Raw genomic sequence first — 22,752 nt, forward strand, 5'->3', positions numbered from 1 at the left:
CGTAGGTTTGCCTTTCCTTAATCTAGCTTCTAAGATAAGCCGTAGGGTCAGTATTGCCTCCCGTGTTCCAATATTTCTACGGAATCCAAACTGATCTTCCCCAAGGTTGACTTCTACTAGTTTTTCTATTCGTCTGTAAAGAATTCACGTTAGTATTTTGCAGCCATGACTTATTAAACTGATAGTTCGGTAATTTTCACATCTGTCAACACCTGCTTTCTTTGGAATTGGGATTATTATATTCTTCTTGAAGTCTGAGGGTATTTCGCCTTGTCTCATACATCTTGCTCACCAGATGGTAGAGTTTTTTCAGGACTGGCTCTCCCAAGGGCATCAGTAGTTCTAATGGAATGTTGTCTACTCCTGAGGCCTTGTTTCGACTCAGGTCTTTCAGTGTTCTGTCAAACTCTTTACGCAGTATCATATCTCCCATTTCATCTTCATCTACATCCTCTTCCATTTCCATAATATTGTCCTCAAGTACATCGCCCTTGTATAGACCCTCTATATACTCGTTTCACCTTTCTGCTTTCCCTTCTTTGCTTAGAACTGGGTTTCCATGTGAGCTCTTGATATTCATACAAGTGCTTCTCTTTTCTCCAAAGGTCTCTTTAATTTTCCTGTAGGCAGTATCTATCTTACCCCTAGTGAGATAAGCCTCTACATCATTACATTTATCCTCTAGCCATTCCTGCTTAGCCATTTTGCACTTCCTGTCGATCTCATTTTTGAGACGTTTGTATTCCTTTTTGCCTGCTTCATTTACTGCATTTTTATATTTTCTCCTTCCGTCAATTAAATTCAATATTTCTTCTGTTACCCTAGGATTTCTACTAGCCCTCGTCTTTTTACCTACTTGATCCTCTGCTGCCTTCACTACTTCATCCCTGAAAGCTACCCATTCTTCATCTACTGTATTTCTTTCCCCCATTCCTGCCATTTGTTCCCTTACGCTCTCCCTGAAACTCTGTAACCTCTGGTTTAGTCAATTTATCCAGGTCCCATCTCCTTAAATTCCCACCTTTTTGCAGTTTCTTCAGATTTAATCTACAGTTCATAACCAATAGATTGTGGTCAGAGTCCACATCTGTCCAAGTACTTATACAAATGAAATGACACAGTTTCAGGGACTTAACCGGTCTCATACAATTACGATTTTCACGTATGTAGACAAGCAGTGAGTGAGCCTCGAGTCAAATTTCTGGCTTCGGCACATTTATTCGTTTGCTGCTTCAGTCTGTGTACATGAAAATAATGAATACTTTGGGAGTCTGATTGTTAATGCTCATGTTTATCAGAGGTGCTATAACCGTGTCCCTGAGTGTCCCGACATCTACCACCACTGCTACTGCAACACCATAGCTGCCGGCAGCCCCAAAATTCCCACCACCTCCCCAATTACCATTAATCCCGTGGCAACAGGAAAACCGCCACCACCGTCACCATTGCCTCTGACTCCCTTACTACTGCAGTAACACACTGTTACCGTCTCAATCGCACCGGCACCTCGTCGTCTGTTAAGTTGGCAGGCTGTGGGGCACTGGTCCATTTAGTGTCGATTCGAGTAGCCCGCACGGGTGCACGGCAGCCGACCTCGGTCGGCGCGAAGTGGCACGTTTGGACAGTGCCGACTCCCACGTGTCGAGAGTGCTGACACGTGGAAATGTCACATATCGTTCTGTACAACCACAGAACAGAGTGGCTCCAAACTCGTTCTGTCTCGGTTTATGCTGTCATTATGTGCATTCCACCTGTGGGATTTAGTACATCTTTTTGGTGTCGATTTGGTCGGGCAAAAGGGCTACTTAATGAACACATTTATGGTGCCAGCATTAAAGTATTACATTCTTATTGGCGTCAGTGTTACTACAAAAGTGACGACAAGTACCGTATTTACTCGAATCTAAGCCGCACCTGAAAAATGAGACTTGAAATGAAGAAAAAAAATTTCCCGATTCTAAGCTGCACCTGAAATTTGAGACTCGAAATTCAAGGGGAGAGAAAAGTTTTAGGCCATACCTCCAAATCGAAACAAAGTTGGTCCATTGTAATATGAGACACAATTTAGGTCGAATGAATGACGATACAGCTATAGTAGTTTGGTTCGAGTCGTAAGATTAGCAGTTAAGCTTTACCAGGTAGCCATTGCTATGTGCCAGGTGCTCTGTCCGTATTTACACCGGTACCCTTCCTTTTTCACGTGCCTCGTCTGGTTTGAATCGATTGCTTATTTTGCTTTGATTTGATAATTGCCGTTTTCTTTTTTATAGGTGTTTACGGCTGAAAATGCATTACTGTACTGTGTCATGCATTGTTTGTTGCATTCTGATAATGAGTGTTTACGACCTGTTGCTGCTCGCAGCATGGCTTGCTTTTGTGCGCGCTAACGCCGCTTACAATTAACAAAAAAAGAGAGGAATTGTCTCATTAGCGAAACAATGGCAAGATACTGCTATTTGCTGCTACTTACACTGCTGCTTTCTTTGATAATGATCAATAAGAACCAAATAATAGGCTGCGTATGATAGATGATGATCTGAACGAGAGTTTAGCGAGAAATTTTCTCCATTTGAAAATCTTTGCAGTACATTACATTCTGCACAGAAATTAGTCATCTTAGATTTAAAAATCTAGTCAATTGCCGTGCTTCATTTCTGACTGTATCACTATTAGGCGTAAGAACAATACAAATATAAACATGACATAATATGCGTATTCTTCCGCCTTTGCTTTTGTCTCACTCTAGTTTTGTAGTTTATTAGGCAGACAGGATTTAAATGAGATAGCAGCAAACACGAAAGAATACATGGCAAAATGTTTATATTTGTATTATTCTGATGGTGAAGAGAGTACTGTATGTGATTCACAATTCATAAAAGTTCCTATTAGCAACCATCTCTTCTCACAAGTAGGAAAAAATTCAGAATGTAGAGTTGGCCATAATGAGAAACATTCCAAACAGTCTTGCCAGTCGGGTTTTCGTAGTACATTGAAATGCTGCTACATTCAAAGATGAACAATATGGAATTTGTATTTACTTCATTGGATAATGTATGAAAATACAGTGGTCGAAACTCGGGGCAGAGAAAAAAGCTCATCGTCCTGTTTTTTTACTGACGCAGAGGTTTTGGTGCCAGTATTTATCTTTGTGCTTGAAAGCATTCCTGTGTAGCGCTACATATATTTGATGGCAGAAGTAGTTGTGGCAGCATCTTCCATCATTTTTCAGAACTTCCGCTTACTTTGCACTCAATTCTAAGCCGCAGATGGTTTTTTGGATTACAAAAACTGGAAAAAAATTGCGGTTCACATTCGAGTAAATACAGTAATGTTTGTTCTTCACACGTCTCACGAGACAGAGTGACGGTGTCTACAGGCGCACCCTTGTGGGTCATACTACAGAGCTTACTGTGGCGGTAGTCAGACTCGCAGTGGCACTCGGAAATGTGGCGACAGGTACACGAGGCCACATCGGACGAAATGTGGACGAGCTCGTTAGCGAGGCCTCGAACTTTACCGCCCTACCTACCACACCCGTTCCCCACCTACGACAAAGCTGCCGAAGCTGCTACCACCACCACCACCACCACCACCACCACCACCACCACTATAGACTGATGTGTACTGATCCTGGAGGCACATTGGTGATGGTGAGACGGTGTTGCAGACGCTGTTCTTGATGAAGGAGCTGATGCTTTGCGACTGCCCCGGGCTGGTGATGCCGAGCTTCGCGCTCAGCAAGGCGGAGATGGTGTGTTGGGGCGTGCTGCCGGTGGACCAGATGCGAGACTGCGTGCCGCCCGTCGCGCTCGTCGCCAGCCTGATCCCCCGACGGGTGCTGGAGGGCACCTACGGCTTCCTACTGCCGCCCCCACGCGAGGGAGAGGATCCGGATCGACCGCCTTCTGCCCGCGAGCTGCTGGATGCCCACGGCTGTGAGTACTGATTAGCCAGCTGCTTTTTAATTGTGATGCTCCAATTGAAACACATTTTATCGAATAACTGTCTAGTGATTAGAGTTATTTGTAATGTCTCATCATCCAGATGAGTAGTGACCAGTGGGTCCTGAGCCAAAGACCAACTTCTTAACATCGCATTAGAAAGGTTGATTGTGTACGACTAGTACAAAGGTGGGGTGCACTGCACCTGTGCAGGTATCTTGCTCATTTTCTTCATCTTCTTCTTTCGTTTCACCCTCTTTGGGGTACGCTGGATCAATCATTTCTTTGTGCATTGTTCTTTTCTTAGGGCCCAGTATTTCTTCATTCTTTCTGATCTTCATCTCCTCTCTTTTTCCGAGATGAAGGGTTTGGACTTTTGTGTAGATTTGTCTTGGAACCTTATGTTTTCATCTTTAGTAATTAATTTAGCTGTTCGATCAATAAGTGAATTTTCTGAAATCTTTAATTCTACTAGGTCTTCCTCAGTTTCTTTAAACCAGTTGGGTTTTGTTTTGCGGTTACGGAAGAAGTCGAAGATTTGTTTAGTTAATCTGTTGGAATTCATTCTGAGAAGTTGACCATAAAAATTTATTCTCCTTTTTCGCATAGAATCTGAAAGTTTTTCAAGTTTGTTGTAGTGTGTTTCATTTTTGATGTATATACTCTTACTGTCTTGAAATTTTGGCCCAATGATTTTTCTTAAAATTTTTCTTTCCTTTAGCTCAAGTTTCTCCATTTGGCCTTTGAAATTCATGTTAAGTGTTTCTGCTGCCTACAGTGCTTCTGGCTTAATCACTGTCTTTTAATGTGTAATTTGGACCCCCATGAAAGGGATTTTTTGTTGTATGTATTTTTTGTTAGTTGGAAGGCCAATTCAAGTTTACTTTTTCTGGATTCCATTGCTTTGCTTTCCCCAGCATTCCAACGAATCCATTCCCCAAGATATTTGAATTCTTTTACTATTTCAATCTTCTGTTCTTGAACTTTGAGGTATTTACATGAGTGCTTGATGTTTGTCAATATCTTAGTTTTTTCAAAGGAGATGTGAAGACCTATTTTAGCTGCTTCTTTCTTTAGTTCAAGGATTTGCTCCCATGCTTCTTCCATTGTTTCAGCAAACAGGGCCATATCATCTGCAAAAGGAATGCAATTTACTTTAAGGTTCTTCTTTTTGCAACCCAGTCCTATACCACTCTTAATATTTGTGTTCCATTCTCTGACTACTTTCTCCAGTGCACAATTGAACATTAACGGTGAGAGCCCATCCCCCTGTCGCACCCCAGTTTTTACTTCAAAGGGTTCCGATAATTCACCCATAAATTTAACTTTCGAAAATGTATTTGTAAGGGTCACTTTTATAATATTAGTTGTTTTCTTATCCAAACCCATTTCTTCCAGGACTGATAATAGAGATTCTCTATCAATCAAATCATATGCTTGTTTGAAATCAACGAAGGAGATTACGTATGTCTTTGACCTTGATTTTTGGTATGCCGTAATGTTTTTGAGGTTTAGTATTTGTTCCAAACATGATCTACCCTTTCTAAAACCTCCCTGGTATTTCCCGATTTGTGGGTCCAATTGTGGATCTGTCCTGTTCAAAAGGACTATAGAAAGAATCTTGTACATTATATCCAGCAGTGATATTCCTCTGTAATTGTTGGGGTCTGTCTTCAAACCTTTCTGGTGGATAGGGTGGATGAGAGCTGTTCTCCATCCTGCGGGGATCTCTTCTTCTTTCCAGATTTTATCGAAAACACACTTAAGGGATGTAACTGCATTTTTGTCAGCCTTTTCCCATAGTTCAACCACTATTTGGTTTTCTCTGGACGCCTTGTTGTTTTTAAGTTCTCAAATGACTTTCTTGCTCATTTATTTTTAGTGTAAGACTTTTACTACTACATTTTTTATTTCTTAGATGCTGTTTTACACTGTATTCTACAGTCTTTCTGTCTCATTCTTGTAGTTTTCAGTACACTTCTCAATCTTCTCGTCAGTACAGTTTACGATAATGTGGACAGTCTCGGAGGAAATTAAAAGATGGCGGAATTCCTCGAGAGACTTCCTATTCTTTGTGTTTCTCTTTGGTCTGGAAACCTCTAGGATTACGTTCCACAATCTGGTCTGGATCTCCTGCGAGCCTGGATGTTTCTTTGTCCACTTAGTGACCCCATCCTTTCCAAGATAGAAATCTTCACATCTAATTCGCCCATCAGTTTCATCATTGCTGGCATCCGTACTCGAGTCGCTGTCATGTTCGCTTTCTGAAATCTGACCGTCGGACTCCTCGAACCCATCACCATTAGGTAGTGGTACTTTCTCTTTGCATTCCTCCAAATTCTTGGCAGCCCCTTCCTCTTCTTCTGTTCTTTTCAGTATGTCCATCGGCGTAGCTGTTTCCTATACATAGGTCCATATATTTAATATAATATATCATATATCATCAGTAATTATAATATACTGTGAACACAATAATTGTAATATAGTATAATACACGAATACCAGTTGCCCAGGTATAAAACAACTGAAATCTTAATAAAATAGTAGTAATATATTATGATATTCACACATCAAAAAAAGTTTTGCATCACTTCAGTTCCAAGAGCTCCAGATTCGGTACAGAAAATTGGAATAGAGATCAACATAAACATCATTTCCGCCCTTTTTATTGCTCACGAAAACCACACATCGCATGTTCTGCCACCGTACAGTGAGACCTTCAGAGGTGGTGGTCCAAATTGCTGTACACACCGGTACCTCTAATAGCCAGTAGCAGCTTCTCTTGCATTGATGCATGTCTGTATTAGTTGTGGCATACTACCCACAAGCACATCAAGGCACTGTCAGTCCCAATTGTCCCACTCCTCAATGATGATTCAGCGTGGATCCCTCAGAGTGTTTGGTGGGTCACATTGTCCATAAACAGCCCTTCTCAATCTACACCAGGCATGTTAGGTATGGCTCATGTCTGGAGAACGTGCTGGCCACACCAGTCAAGCGATGTCATTATCCTGAAGGAAGTCATTCACAAGATTTGCACGATGGGGGCGTGAATGTCATCCGTGAAGACGAATGGCACGTCCGTGAAGACGAATGGCACGTCCGTGAAGACGAATGGCACGTCCGTGAAGACGAATGGCACGTCCGTGAAGACGAATGGCACGTCCGTGAAGACGAATGGCACGTCCGTGAAGACGAATGGCTCGTCCGTGAAGACGAATGGCTCGTCCGTGAAGACGAATGGCTCGTCCGTGAAGACGAATGGCTCGTCCGTGAAGACGAATGGCTCGTCCGTGAAGACGAATGGCTCGTCCGTGAAGACGAATGGCTCGTCCGTGAAGACGAATGGCTCGTCCGTGAAGACGAATGGCTCGTCCGTGAAGACGAATGGCTCGTCCGTGAAGACGAATGGCTCGTCCGTGAAGACGAATGGTACACCAATATGCTGCCGATATGCTTGCACTATCAGTTGGAGGATGGCGTTCACGTATCGTACAGCAGTAACGGTGCCTCGCATGACCACCAGTGGCATACGTCTGCCCCACATAATGCCAAACCAAAACGGCAGGGAACCTCCACCGTGCTGCACTTGCTGGACATTGTCTGTAAGGCTTTCAGCCTGATCGGGTTACCTCCAAACACGTCTCAGACGATTGTCCGGTTGAAGGCATATGTGACACTCGTCGGTGAAAAGAACGTGATGCCAGCCTCAGACGGCCCATTTGGCATGTTGTTGGGCCCATCTGTACCACACTGCACGCTGTCCTGGTTGCAAAGATGGACCTCACCATGGACATCAGGAATGAAGTTACGCATAATGCAGCCTATTACACACAGTTTGAGTCGTAACATGACGACATGTGGCTGCACGAAAGGCATTATTCGACATAGTGACATTGATGTCGTGGTTCCTCCGAGCCATAATCTGTAGGTAGTGGTCATCCATTGCAGTAGTAGCCCTTGGGTGGCCCGAGTGAGGTGTGCCATCAACAGTTCCTGTCTCTCTGTATCTCCTCCATGTCCGGACAACATTGCTTCGGTTCGCTCCGAGACTCCTGGACACTTCCCTTGTTGAGAGCTCTTCCTGGCACAAAGTAACAACACAGATGCAATCGAACTGCAGTATTGAACGTCTAGGCACGGTTGAATTACAGACAACACGAACTGTGTACTCCTGGTGGAACTGATCAGCTGTCAGACCCCCTCAGTGTAATAGGCGCAGCTCACGCACGGTTGTTTATATCTTTGGGTGGGTTTAATGATATCTCTGAACAGTCAAAGGGACTGTGTCTGTGATACAATATCTACAGTCAATGTCTATCTTCAGGAGCTCTGGGAACTGGGGTTATGCAAAACTTTTTTTGATGTGTGTAGTAGTACAGGTATAAGAATAGCTGTCACAACTGGTGCAGCAGTGGTGAAAAAGCAGGAAACATGCTTAAAAACGGGGTGTGGTTAAGTCCTCTCCAGTTACAAGCACAGAAAGGTGGGGTGCAGTAGACCCCTACAGATATAACGGAGATGTTTGCCGGTCAAGCTCTAGCACGTGAAGGATAGAAATGCACGGAGTGCACCTGGACAACTGCCACTGATAGCAATTCAGAACCTCAGCGGTACCCATGTCTTCATCTAGGTGTTGTAAATGAAAGTAAAACCTGTGGGATGCACTGCACCGCACCTTTGAAATGGAGAGTTAAAGTAGAACTGGGCTGTGTGCACCACACTTGCACATGCGTATGAGACAGTCAGAGACAAAATTGTGTTGTAAAAGCATACTACAGAAGTTTTTTTGTACTGGTTTTGTTGCCGTTCAAACGGTGCACCACTAGGAAGTTCACACTGCCCTCTGCAGATGCTAGCAGTGCTGAGACGAGCCTAATGTTGATACTTACCACGCCGCTCTAAACATCTGGAACAGGAGCAACAGAATTCCCTATAACCATGCACAGTCCTAGACATAAAAACTGACTGCCAACCGGCCGCCATTTGTTCACTTACGGTGGCCAATAAAACTGACCACCCCTGACAACGCTAAGTCCGGCCATCTGCACAATATGGCGACACTGTAAGATGCAGAAGTATCAGGAGGAAGTGGTGTCTACTTCCGAGATGTTGTCGTGTTGTGCGAGCCCAATGTCTAGTGGTATCGTCATGCATTCTAAATTTATAGTCACATGTTGGCATCCAACTGTATTTCTTCTTTTTTTTCGCACATTTTGGCCCTAGTCTTATGTTATGAGTCAGATTGAACATCAAAGATAATTGACTTCAACTTCCAACCACCAGTAATAACAAATACTTGCAGAAACAATTCCCCAGCACAGCTTGTGACTGCGTCACGATCAGAACAGCTTACGCTCGAGCGTTTCCTCGCACTGCACCTTCTACCGGCCGGACGCCACCCACCGCCTGAAATCGGGCACCACCCAGGTGAACACTGTGCGACGCTGTCAGTGTATGTATCATCTGTCATTTTCGAATTTGAAGTTCTAGTTATAATCTTGCAGTTAAGCAATGGATTTTGCGTAGTTGAAAATCAAGATCTACGGTTAAGCATTGTAAAATTGGGTTGCAAGTGGAAAACAGTGAAACAGCTGCAACACAATATTTAGTTTTGGTACAATAGAGGGGTCAATGCAGAGCAGTCAGCTCGAAAGATTTGAACTGTTAGTGGAGTGAGAGATTCTTATTACAGCAAAGAACGTTCTGACATGAATGATTTTCCACTACTGATATAAGTGATGCATTACCATTTAACCATCATGTATTATTTGCATTCAACAGGCAAGATTCAGAAGTCCAGTGTAGGAGTATTGCATGCTCTAATTCGTGACAATAAAAATCAATGGAGTGACTATTATTGCAGTTTCACTTGAACGTCATCAAGTCCACAGTGAGCATTCCAATCCAATACTGTTACTGGTGACGAGTTATGATGCCTTTACTGTCAACTTCCTAAGAAGAAATGGAAAGCTGAGCCCTACCAAACGACTAACTCGAGGAAAGAGTAGTGTCGACATAATATTTTCCATCTGATAGCTCCAAAAGTGTGCTTCGCACTACGAATTCTTCCCCAAGTGTGTGTCCATCACTGCTGGAATTTGTTGCCAACAACTGAGACACCTTTCAGTCACAGTGTAAGAAAATCAACTGACAAAACTACATCACGTGTGCTACTGCACGATAACGTGCTCTGTTGATTTGACAAACAAAATTATTCAAGAGACTAAGAGGGAAGTCATCTATCAGGTACTTGTATTGATAGGGATGTCATCTCTCAGGCATTTGTCCCTATGATGGTATACTGGCAAAATTTTACCTTTCCCACTCTCGATCGATCAACCAGCAAGGCAGTTCATTTCTAGACAAAACTGCTCTTCCGACTACACTCGTTTAATGACATTGTTAGAACTAGTAGGTTTCTATAGGGGTAGAATTTGTAAATTACTTTAGCATTGTCAGATTGTTTTAGATATTGTGTAAGAATGTACTGTTGCTGATTAATTTCTCTTTGATGATTACTGTTATGTTCAGTAAAATATTGGAATACACATTTAAAATATTCTCTGTAATAATATAAATTAAATTCAGCTTACTACAGAAACATCACGATGGCAGTCTATCTTAATAAAGCATTGAGTGCCTGGAAGACGATTGTGCCTATTTTAACTCTAATTAGTAGGATATTATGACTTTTGACTTCGAAATGGTTTGTATTTACTTCATGTCCTGTATTGTATTCTAGTATTATGAAAATGTGGCAGTTCACAGATAAAATTATGTATTCGCAACAACAAAAAATATGTTGGCAGAAAACAAAAGTGGCATTAAGAATTTTGCAGTACTATAAGGTTTTTGCTCTGATTCTAAGGCGTACATGAAAATAGCAAGACGAATTTTCTTCGAGCATTGTCTTACAATTCTCTTATTGAGTTTCTATCTGCCTGCTTGCAGCTCTGCTACAAACGAATAAATATCTGACTTTCAGTGAGTCTCAAAAGGCGAACGAAATCAGCTTAGCACCTCGTAAGCAAGCACATTACCTCGGAGCTGCGAAGATGTGCACAGCAGATGTCTTACTTATTGGCCAGTAGCCACTACGACAGATAAGTCACAACATAAGAAATGAGAGTAGTTGCATTTCCCGTGTCGAACTACTTTTGTGGACTCAAAAGCACTAACTGTTATCTATACGTCACATCTCAAAAGATAGTTACTCATGCTATTCAGTTGAAATGACACGATAGTATCAAGTGAATTTAGCAGGATAGTTCTGTGCCATCAAGGAAGTAACTCGTCGCCCACAGAGTTGCCAAACATATTCTGCGTTGTTGCCAAGTTTCAGTTATACTACTAGGAAGGATATCAGCTGGTGTGTTCTGTGAGTGACCTCGGAAGTGACTATAGCTTCGTCTCAAAGCTGTGGGTGGCAAGGGCTGGAATATCCTCAATATATGTCAGTGAGTCTTATTCCCATTTCTGTAACTAGATGCAGCACCTAGAATATAATACATCAGTGCACTGAGTGCAAACAAAGAGTCATAAATTAATAACTGTCACAATTATTTGTGTTTTACTGTCTTAATTGGACCAGAATCTTGAAAGCATATTTACCAGATGCAATTCACAATTTTGGAGCTTCTCCAGTGGTTGAGTTCACAATGTAGCTTTGCTTTACAATATTGTTATTGAGATCACTGTCATTGACACACCCACCAGAAGACAGGGATGATCTGGCTTCTTGGTGTCAGTTTTTCTCATGGATACTCTGCCGTTGCTCAAAATGTGAAGACCTAAGGTGAATTCGAATATTCCATATGGTGAAAATTTAATGTTTCTATTCTTCCAGCTCTAACATTAAAAAAAAAAAGCTTACAATAAGTGTCAGAAAAAGCGCCTGTGATCCAACAGTTAATAATGCAGTCACAATTAGTAGAATCTGAGAAACTCCATTCGTCATCTGATAATTGTGAAAAACTACTTTTTTCATCTGCACAGCACCGAACTATGAACTCAAGGATCCCGTAGGATTCCTATACTTAATTTCATTGTGATCGTTGTCAGTGACAGTAGAGGAGGAGCAAAACCATCTGACTTGAAATACACTTTTCCCACGGGATTTGAATCGTTGGATACAGTTGCAGTAGCACATCCAGTGAAATATCAACAATGTGAGCATTCGCTCATTGCTGTGGTATAGGCTAGGGCGGAAAGAAGCAGGTTTCCCACAAAGTAAATGATGAGAGACACTCTAATTAATACATAGATTAACCATCTCGCAAACGTAAATCTTCCAATTTGCTGTCACTTATTAAACGTGAATAGTGTAGAAAATTGCAATTACACACATCAGAAAAAGTTTTGCATCACCTCGGTTCCAAGAGTTCCTGAACCTGTACAGAAAATTGGAATAGAGATCAACATAAACATTATATCCGCCCTTTTTATTGCTCATGAAAACCACACATTGCATGTTGTACCAAAACACAGTGAGTCCTTCAGCGGTGGTGGTCCAGATTGCTGTACACTTCGGTATCTCTAATACCCAGTAGCACACCCTCTTGCAGTGATGCATGCCTGTATTCGATGTGGCATACTATCCACAAGTTCATCAAGGAGCTGTTGGTCCAGATTGTCCCACTCCTCAACTGCGATTTGGTGTAGATCCGTCAGAGTGGTTGGTGGGTCATGTCATCCATAAACAGCCCTTTTCAATCTATCCCAGGCCTGTTTGATTAGGTTAATGTCTGGAGAACAAGCTGGCCACTCTAGTCCTGTGATGTCGTTATCCTGAACGAAGTCATTCACAAGATGTGCACGATGGGACACGAATTGTCGTCCATGAAGACAAATGCCTTGCCAATATGCTGCTGATATGATTGCACTATTAGTCACAAGACGGCAGGGAACCTCCACCTTGCTGCATGTGCTGGACTGTGTGTGTGTGTGTGTGTGTGTGTGTGTGTGTGTGTGTGTGTGTGTATGTGTGTGTGTGTGTAAGACATTCAGCCTGACAGGGTTGCCTCCAAACACATCTCTGATGATTGTCTGGTTGAAGGTATATGCGACACTCATCAGTGAAGAGAACGTGATGCCAATCCTGAGCGGTTCATTTGGCATGGTGTCGTGGCTGCAAAGATGGACTTCACCGTGGACGTTGGGAGTGAATTTGCGCATCATGCAGGCTATTGCACGTAGTTTGTGTCATAACAAGACATCCTGTGGCTGCACTAAAACATTATTCAACATAGTGGTGTTGCTGTCAGTGTTCCTCTGAGCCATAATCCGTAGGTAGCGGTCATCCATTGCAGTAGTAGCCCTTGGGCGGCCTGAGTGAGGCATGTCATTGACAGTTCGTCTCTCTGTACCTCCTCCATGTCTGAACAACATAGCTTTGGTTCACTCTGAGACACCTGAACACTTTCTGAACGCACTTTCTGCACGCACTTTCTGCACACACTTTCTGCACGCACTTTCTGCACGCACTTTCTGCACGCACTTTCTGCACGCACTTTCTGCACGCACTTTCTGCACGCACTTTCTGCACGCACGTTCTGCACGCACGTTCTGAACGCACGTTCTGAACGCACCTCCTGGCACAAATTAACAACACCGACGTGATCGAACTGCAATATTGACTGTCTAGACATGGTTGAACTACAGACAACATGAGCTGTGTACCTCCTTCATGGTGGAATGACTGTAACTGATTGTCTGTCAGACCCTCTCCGCCTAATAGGCGCTGCTCATGCATGGTTGTTTACATCTTTGGGTGGGTTTAGTGACATCTGTGAACAGTCAAAGGGACTGTGTCTGTGATACAGTATCCATAGTCAATTGTTTTCAGGCTCTCTGGGAACCAGGGTATTGCGAAACTTTTTTTGATGTGTGTATCTCTAGTGAAATGAGTAGCTTAATACAGCTCCAGTCCATCACTATCACTGAATTTCCAAACATTTTCTGAATAGCACGTAACATAGAAATATCTCTGTGTGTGTGTGGGGGGGGGGGGGGGGGGGGGGGGGGGGGGGGGGGGGGGGTTCTGTTCTTTCGGACATGTCCGAAAGAACAGATACCACTCATATATGCATATACAGGGTGTTTCAGGAGGAATAGTATATATTTTGGCAGGTGGTAATATGGACGAATTGCATAAATTCCATATAAATGTGTCCACATTTTATAGAGTACAGAGATACATGTGTTGGTATGTAATGCTAACAAACTCAAAGCAAAGGCAGGTGAGGACGTTCAAAGCTTAGTTTCAAAAATTTCCCCACCAACTTGGATGCACTTTTGATTTCTCTGGATAACATCATGTGTAGCTCTTCTGAGATCGTCTTTGCCTTCTTTTATGAGGGCTGCGTTATTCATAATCTGAACGATCAAATTGGCTCTCGGGTTTACTTTTTCTGTGTGGACTTCGCCTTTCAACCATCCTCTCTGCCAAAAATCCAAAGGGATAAGGTCCGGGGACCTCGGTGGCTAAAAAAAGTGCCCAATCTACCAATCCATCTTCCAGGAAATGTTATGTTTGGATGATGTGTCACCTGATGACTAGAATGTGCTGGAGCCCCGTCATGCTCCAGTAATGCTGGAAGCTCATTTTGGAGGAAAAGTAGGCAACGGCATCCTGTTAGGACCAAAAAAAAAATGAAAATGCATTGAACCCAGCTGTATGTACTCAATAAAAATTGCACACGTGTTATATGACATTTTTTTCTGCAAATTGTCTAATTGCCACCTCCTACAATATTTACTATTCCTTCTGAAACATCCAGTATAGTTATTCAGGTCTTGACAAGCCGTTGCAAATTTTCAGTGTTAGACGCACGTCATCGTCTGAACCCTTGCGGGAATACAGTGTGGCTGCGAACAGTGGAATAATGGATGGGGGGTACCATGTGCATGGTATGCGGCAAAGGTGGGAATTTGTGTCCGATGAGGAGCGTGTGTAGATAGGTCTTGCAGGCAGGTTGGCTTTGTCCCGATAGTGCAATGGTCAGTGCGTCTGCCTGCTAAGCAGGAGGTCCAGGTTCAAACCCCAGTCGGGCACAAATTTTCATCTGCTGCCATTGCTGTATTTCAATGTTGTGTGACAGTGTGGATGTCTGTCCTTCGATATTTAAGATGCAATTGGTTTTTGAGGCAATACAGGTGATTTGTGAACATTTGTCTTGCCATCAGTGTAATGGGACCACAATGGCATCCATTCCTTAGTCATTGCTTTGTGATGGTGCTATCCCGTGTCATATACATGTGAATCAGATTGTAGCACATATTTAATCAAGTAACGAATGGTCTGTATACAAGCATTTACGAACAGTAGAAGCAGGATTGTAGGGAGCTGATCATTTAACCAAGTGCAACATAGAGTACCTGTATAAGTGAGTCATTGCAGCTGCGTAGCTGAGGTAATATTTGTCAAACAATTCACTGCAAAATTAATGTAATCCCCACACAATGATCTCTGTAGTCCTACTGTATCATTAGCAGCTCGTGAATGGAGTACTATGTTCGTTAAATCGGATTACTCGAGCTGATGCCAAATAAAGAGAAGCGACAACGCCACCACACTATCTTTATTTAGGTAGCCAGCGATAGATTATGTGCACCACCATTAACGTTACTGTAAGCAGTTTGACAACAACACCACCACATCCACTGACAATCTGTACCATCATCATCACACAGTTGTTACTCGCGGTACTTACAGGTTGCTGATGTTTGCCAAGAATAGTGGAAAGCACCTTATGAGTGCATTTGCATTACGCCTAGGACAGAGAGAATCCTAAATAACAGTAAGAGGCTACCCAGCGAAGGGAAGAGTCCATGTATTGTCAAGAGTTCTTGCAGTTTGATATTAATGTAGTTTCCGATGGTTTCACACTAACTGGTTCTTTTGGATACCGGAATACACATATTGGAACTATCAAAGAGTAATTGCTAGAACACTCAACTACTTTAATAACACGTCATTTTGGATTGAATATGACTCGGAAAGTGATGTTAACTTGACGTTTCCGTCCGTCTCGTGACAACTTTCTCAATGAAGTCTGAAGTGCTCTCGCAGTTGTGTTGCCTGCCCCATGAATTCTGTAAAATGTTGTGGCAACTGGCAGTCATTGCTGAATACAGACATGTGCAATTACCTTCACTGCTCTAGGGGAACTCGTCTTTGTTGAATTTATTTCCATACTGTAATTAGCACAATAACGTAAGGCTCATTCTGCTGAAGAACTCGATACGAATCTGCCAGCAATAGTAATGCATGAAAGAAAACAGACTGTTGTACAAAAGACGGGAGAGCTCCCTGCTTTTTGCATTTTCGATAGGGCCTATGATAAGAATCAGGTGTTCAAGTGTCATATTATGCTTCAGAATGCTAAACTGTTTCGCTTTTCACTTCACACTAAAACAAAAGCTGTGATATGAGAAGAGGAAATGACTTATATGCTTCTCAGAAACTTCAGTTTTTTGTGTTTATTTTCTCACATCATTCTAAAACAAGGGCATTAATATGAGAGGAAAAAAAGAAGTATACGCTTCCAAGACAATATTTCCTTGGGTGCTGCTACTGCGTGCATGAAAGCTCTGTAGTTAATTTTTGTGTGTTGGATAAATTTTGGTATCACCTCACATCACTCTGTGAGACGTTTCCTATTTTCTTGGCATTCAAATAGAGTGGACATTTCATCACTGGCCAATATACTGATGACTAATGACATGATACCTGTTCCAATTGCTCCATGGCACCTGTAAGTAGAGTCTCACATTGGTTACTAAAAGAACATGCAGGCAGTGATATCCGCTCACTGCATTCAGAACCAAGGTGATTTCTTTCTGTTTATGGCGAAGCATCTGCTGCAGTGTCCACGCTCAGCCAACATAAATAAATCGCGGCGGCATTGGGCACTGCTGATCGCTGCGCTTGTCGCGAGCCTCGACAACAAGAGCGCACTGTCTCTGCTAATGATATTATGGAGTTAATACTTCTTACTTACTCAACATAATATGCAGGACATGGGTTGGGTAAGAATTCAGTTTGTAACTTTCCATCGCATTAAAATACTTCACAGTGATTTTTAATCCGATTTGTAGTACTTCATTTGTTTTACATCTTACCGTTATTTATTTATCCAATTTTGTAACTAGTTTCTTTGTCCATCTCGTTACCTAGTTAAACTTGTGATTTTTTATTTAATACACTTGTGTTGCTCATTGTAACAATAAATTGTCTTCAGTTTAAGTGGGGGCACTGATAACCTCGTCTTTGCGCACCTCTAACTCCCCCCTGACTGATCTGGCCTTGTAACACTAACCAAAGCAACCTTGCTGTGCTGGTACTGTGAACAGCTGAAAGCAAGGGGAAACTACGGCCGTAATTTTTCCTGAGGGCATGCAGCTTTACTGGATGATTAAATGATGATGGCGTCCTCTTGGGTAAAATATTACGGAGGTAAAATAGTCCCCCATTCGGATCTACGGGCAGGGATTACTCAAGAGGACATCGTTATCAGGAAAACTGGCGTTCTATGGATCGGAGCATGGAATGTCAGATCGCTTAATCGGGCAGGTAGATTAGAAAATTTAAAAAGGGAAATGGATAGATTAGATATAGTGAAGTTCGGTGGCAGGAGGAACAAGACTTTTGGTCAGGTGAATACAGGGTTATAAATACAAAATCAAATAGGGGTAATGCAGGAGTAGGTTTAATGATGAATAAAAAAATAGGAGTGCAGGTAAGCTACTACAAACAGCATAGCGAACGCATTATTGTGGTCAAGATAGACACGAAACCCATGCCTACTACAGTAGTACAAGTTTATATGCCAACTAGCTCTGCAGATGACGAAGAAATTGAAGAAATGTATGGTGAAATAAAAGAAATTATTCAGATAGTGAAGGGAGACAAAAATTTAATAGTCATGGGTGACTGGAATTCGGTAGTAGGAAAAGGGAGAGAAGGAAACGTGGTAGGTGAAGATGGATTGGGGCTAAGAAATGAAAGAGGAAGCCGTCTGGTAGAATTTTGCACAGAGCACAACTTACTCATAGCTAACACTTGGTTCAAGAATCATAAAAGAAGGTTGTATACGTGGGTGAAGCCTGGAGATACTGACAGATTTCAGATAGATTACATAATGGTAAGACAGAGATTTAAGAACCAGGTTTTAAATTGTAAAACATTTCCAGGGGCAGATGTGGACTCTGATCACAATCTATTGGTTATGAACTGTAGATTAAAACTGAAGAAACTGCAAAAAGGTGGGAATTTAAGGAGATGGGACATGGATAAACTGAAAGAACCAGAGGTTGTACAGAGTTACAGGGAGAGCATAAGGGAACAATTGACAAGAATGGGGGAAAGAAATACAGTAGAAGAAGAATGGGTAGCTTTGAGAAATGAAGTGATGAAGGCAGCGGAGGAACTAGTAGGTAAAAAGACGAGGGCTAATAGAAATCCTTGGGTAACAGAAGAAATATTGAATTTAATTGATGAAAGGAGGAAATGTAAAAGTGCATTAAATGAAGCAGGCAAAAAGGATTACAAACATCTCAAAAACGAGATCGACAGGAAGTGCAAAATGGCTAAACAGGGATGGCTAGAGGACAAATGTAAGGATGTAGAGGCTTATCTCACTAGGGGTAAGATAGATACTGCCTACAGGAAAATTAAAGAGACCTTTGGAGAAAAGAGAACCACTTGTAGGAATATCAAGAGCTCAGATTGAAACCCAGTTCTAAGCAAAGAAGGAAAAGCAGCAAGGTGGAAGGAGTATATAGAGGGTCTATACAAGGGCGATGTACTTGAGGACAATATTATGGAAATGGAAGAGGATGTAGATGAAGATGAAATGGGAGATATGATACTGCGTGAAGAGTTTGACAGAGCACTGAAAGACCTGAGTCGAAACAAGGCCCCGGGAGTAGACAACATTCCATTAGAACTACTGATGGCCTTGGGAGAGCCAGTCCTGAAAAAACTGTACCATCTGGTGAGAAAGATGTATGAGACAGGCGAAATACCCTCAGACTTCAAGAAGAAAATAATAATTCCAATCCCAAAGAAAGCAGGTGCTGACAGATGTGAAAATTACCGAACAATCAGTTTAATAAGTCACAGATGCAAAATACTAACGCGTATTCTCTACAGGTGAATGGAAAAACTGGTAGAAGCTGACCTCGGGGAAGATCAGTCTGGATTCCGTAGAAATATTGGAACACGTGAGGCAATACTGACCCTACGACTTATCTTAGAAGCTAGATTAAGAAAAGGCAAACCTACGATTCTAGCATTTGTAGACTTAGAGAAAGCTTTTGACAATGTTGACTGGAATACACTCTTTCAAATTCTGAAGGTGGCAGGGGTAAAATACAGGGAGCGAAAGGCTATTTACAATTTGTACAGAAACCAGATGGCAGTTATGAGAGTCGAGGGGCACGAAAGGGAAGCAGTGGTTGGAAAGGGAGTGAGACAGGGTTGTAGCCTATCCCCGATAATCTGTATATTGAGCAAGCAGTAAAGGAAACAAAAGGAAAATTCGGAGTAGGTATTAAAATCCACGGAGAAGAAAGAAAAACTTTGAGGTTTGCCGATGACATTGTAATTCCGTCAGAGACAGCACGGGACTTTGAAGAGCAGTTGAACGGAATGGACAGTGTCTTGAAAGGAGGATATAAGATGAACATCAACAAAAGCAAAACGCGGATAATGGAATGTAGTCGAATTAAGTGGGGTGATACTGAGGGAATTAGATTAGGAAATGAGACGCTTAAAGTAGTAAAGGGGTTTTGCTATTTGGGGAGCAAAATAACTGATGATGGGCGAAGTAGAGAGGATATAAAATGTAGACTGGCAATGGCAAGGAAAGCGTTTCTGAAGAAGAGAAATTTGTTAACATCGAGTATTGATTTGTCAGGAAGTCGTTTCTGAAAGTATTTGTATGGAGTGTAGCCATGTATGGAAGTGAAACGTGGACGATAAATAGTTTGGACAAGAAGAGAATAGAAGCTTTTGAAATGTGGTGCTACAGAAGAATTCTGAAGATTAGATGGGTAGATCTCATAACTAATGAGGAGGTGTTGAATAGGTTTGGGAGAAGTTTGTGGCACAACTTGACAAGAAGAAGGGATTGGTTGGTAGGACATGTTCTGAGGCATCAAGGGATCATCAATTTGGTATTGGAGGGCAGCGTGGAGGGTAAAAATCGTAGAGGGATACCAAGAAATGAATACACTAAGCAGATTCAGAAGGATGTAGGTTGCAGTAGGTACTGGGAGATGATGAAGCTTGCACGGAATAGAGTAGCATGGAGAACTGCATCAAATCAGTCTCAGGACTGAAGACCACAACAACAACTCACTCCCTCTTCCTCTCTCCCAACATACGCAATCACATTCTCTCTCTCTCTCTCTCTCTCTCTCTCTCTCTCTCTCTCTCTCTCTCTCTCTCTCTCTCACACACACACACACACACACACACACACACACACAGTATATAAATTGTGCTTTACATCACAAAAGCACCAGTCATAATGCATGCTCAGTGGAATCGGGGGCAAGAGTTTGTGTTATCGTACTGATTGATAATGGAAACTACTGCCCTTCTGAAGCCAGTGAGAGGTGCAGACTACTGAAGAGGACGGCTAGGCATTGGTGGAAAAACTGTATTGAAATAGGCCATATCGGGCGGAAAGTTGGGAATGGGTGACTCCGTGTGGCCAGTGAGAGGGACGACCAATGTCTGTTACACAATATACGCACCAATCCATTCGACAACTGGAAGAGGTTTCTCAATTTCCTGGTAGTGTAAGAATTGTGAGAAGGAGACTGAAAGACTGTGGACTTCTATGCCAAAGAACTGCTATAAAGCAATGCTTCATGAATTACCAGAAGATCAACTGTATGGCTTTTGCAGAAGAGTATATCGATTTTGACTGGACCAGAGTCATATTTTCTGATGAGAAAATATTTTCTTCTGTTACCAATGCTCCGGTTCAGCTGAGTTATCAATAGATTTATTGTATATAGTATTGTAAATGAAATTGTTTTTGACGGAAGTGACTTTACGATATTGTAATGCAGAGTAGTTGTTGTAAAATACTTTTCTTGTTTTGTTGTTAAATTTGTTTGATATCACCTGTGTTACGTACATGGTTGTGTTGAATTCGTCAGCATTTTTATTTACATATAAACACTTTTGATATTGTAGGTGTACCGGCCACGGGGACTGTTTCAATCTCAAGTATCTCATGTTGGCGTTTGAGGCTACGTCTCGGCTCAGGGAGCTGGGCCTCTATTGAGTATTGGAGGGAACCTCAACGGGGAGGTGTATGTTAACATTTTAGAACATATAACGAAGCCAAGTGCTGAGCTGCTGTATACTCAAGGAGACGTCTTATTTCCTGCAGGTATGAACAGCAACTAGCACGAAAGCTGTTTCATAATTCGCAATGCAGAAAATGTTTGGTAACTCTGTCACTGACAAGTTACTTCCTTGATGGCACAGAACTATCCTGCTAAATTCACTTGATACTATCGTGTCATTTCAACTGACTAACATGAGTAACGTTTTTTTGAGATGTGACGTATAGATATCAGTTAGTGCTTTTGAGTCCACAAAAGTAGTTTGACACAGGAAATGCAACTACTCTCATTCCTTATGTTGTGACTTATCTGTCATAGCGGCTACTGGCCAATAAATAAGACACATCTGCTGTGCACCTATTCACAGCTCCTACGTAATGTGCTTGCTTACGAGGTGCTAAGCTGATTTCGTTCGCCTTTCGAGACTCGCTGAAAGTCAGATATTTATTCGTTTGTAGCAGAGCTGCAAGCAGGCAGATAGAAACTCAATAAGAGAATCATAAGACAACGCTCGAACAATATCCGTCTTGCTATTTTCGTGTACGCCTTAGAATCAGAGCAAAAACCTTATAGTACTGCAAAATTCATAATGCCGTTTTTGTTTTCTGTCAACATATTTTTTGTTGTTGTGAATCCATAATTTTATCTGTGAACTGCCACATTTTCATAATAATTGATTATGATACAGGACATGAAGTAAATACAAACCATTTCAAAGTCAAAAGTCGTAATATCCTGCTAATTCGAGTTAAAATAGGCACAATTGTCTTCCAGGCACTCACTGCTTTATGAAGATAGACTGCCGTTGCGATGTTTCTGTAGTAAATTGAATTTAATTTGTATTATTACAGAGAATATTTTAAATGTATATTCCAATATTTTACTAAACATAACAGTAATCATCAAAGAGAAATTAATCAGCAACAGCGCATTCTTACGCAATATCTAAAACAATATGACAATGCTAAAGTAATTTACAAATTCTACCCCTATAGAAACCTACTAGTTCTAACAGTGTCATTAAACAAGTGTAGTCTGAAGAGCATTTTCACCTAGAAAGGAATTGCCTTGCTGGTTGATCGATCGAGAGTGGGAAAGGTAAAATTTTGCCAGTATACCATCATAGGGACAAATGCCTGAGAGATGACATCCCTATCAATACAAGTACCTGATAGATAACTTCCCTCTCAATCTCCTGAATAATTTTGTTTGTCAAATCAACAGAGCACGTTATCGTGCAGTAGCACACGTGATGTAGTTTTGTCAGTTGATTTTCTTACACTGTGACTGAAAGGTGTCTCAGTTGTTGGCAACAAATTCCAGCAGTGATGGACACACACTTGGGGAAGGATTCGTAGTGCGAAACACACTTTTGGAGCTATCAGATGGAAAATATTATGTCCACACTACTCTTTGCTCAAGTTAGTCTTGTGGTAGGGCT

The 22,752-nt window shown here is 41.9% G+C and overlaps 1 protein-coding gene across 2 annotated transcripts in view; it reads left to right on the plus strand.

Moving 5' to 3' along the window:
* The window catches only part of LOC126426802 (large subunit GTPase 1 homolog), a 193,865-nt gene that overhangs the window by 107,086 nt on the left and 64,027 nt on the right, over positions 1 to 22,752 (plus strand). For both annotated transcript variants that reach the window (XM_050088804.1, XM_050088805.1), the window contains exon 8: positions 3,668 to 3,935. In XM_050088804.1, the coding sequence (XP_049944761.1) occupies positions 3,668 to 3,935 (268 nt within the window). The remainder of the gene's footprint in view (positions 1 to 3,667; positions 3,936 to 22,752) is intronic.

This window comes from Schistocerca serialis, chromosome 11, assembly GCF_023864345.2.
Source record: "Schistocerca serialis cubense isolate TAMUIC-IGC-003099 chromosome 11, iqSchSeri2.2, whole genome shotgun sequence".
Classification (NCBI taxonomy): domain Eukaryota; kingdom Metazoa; phylum Arthropoda; class Insecta; order Orthoptera; family Acrididae; genus Schistocerca; species Schistocerca serialis.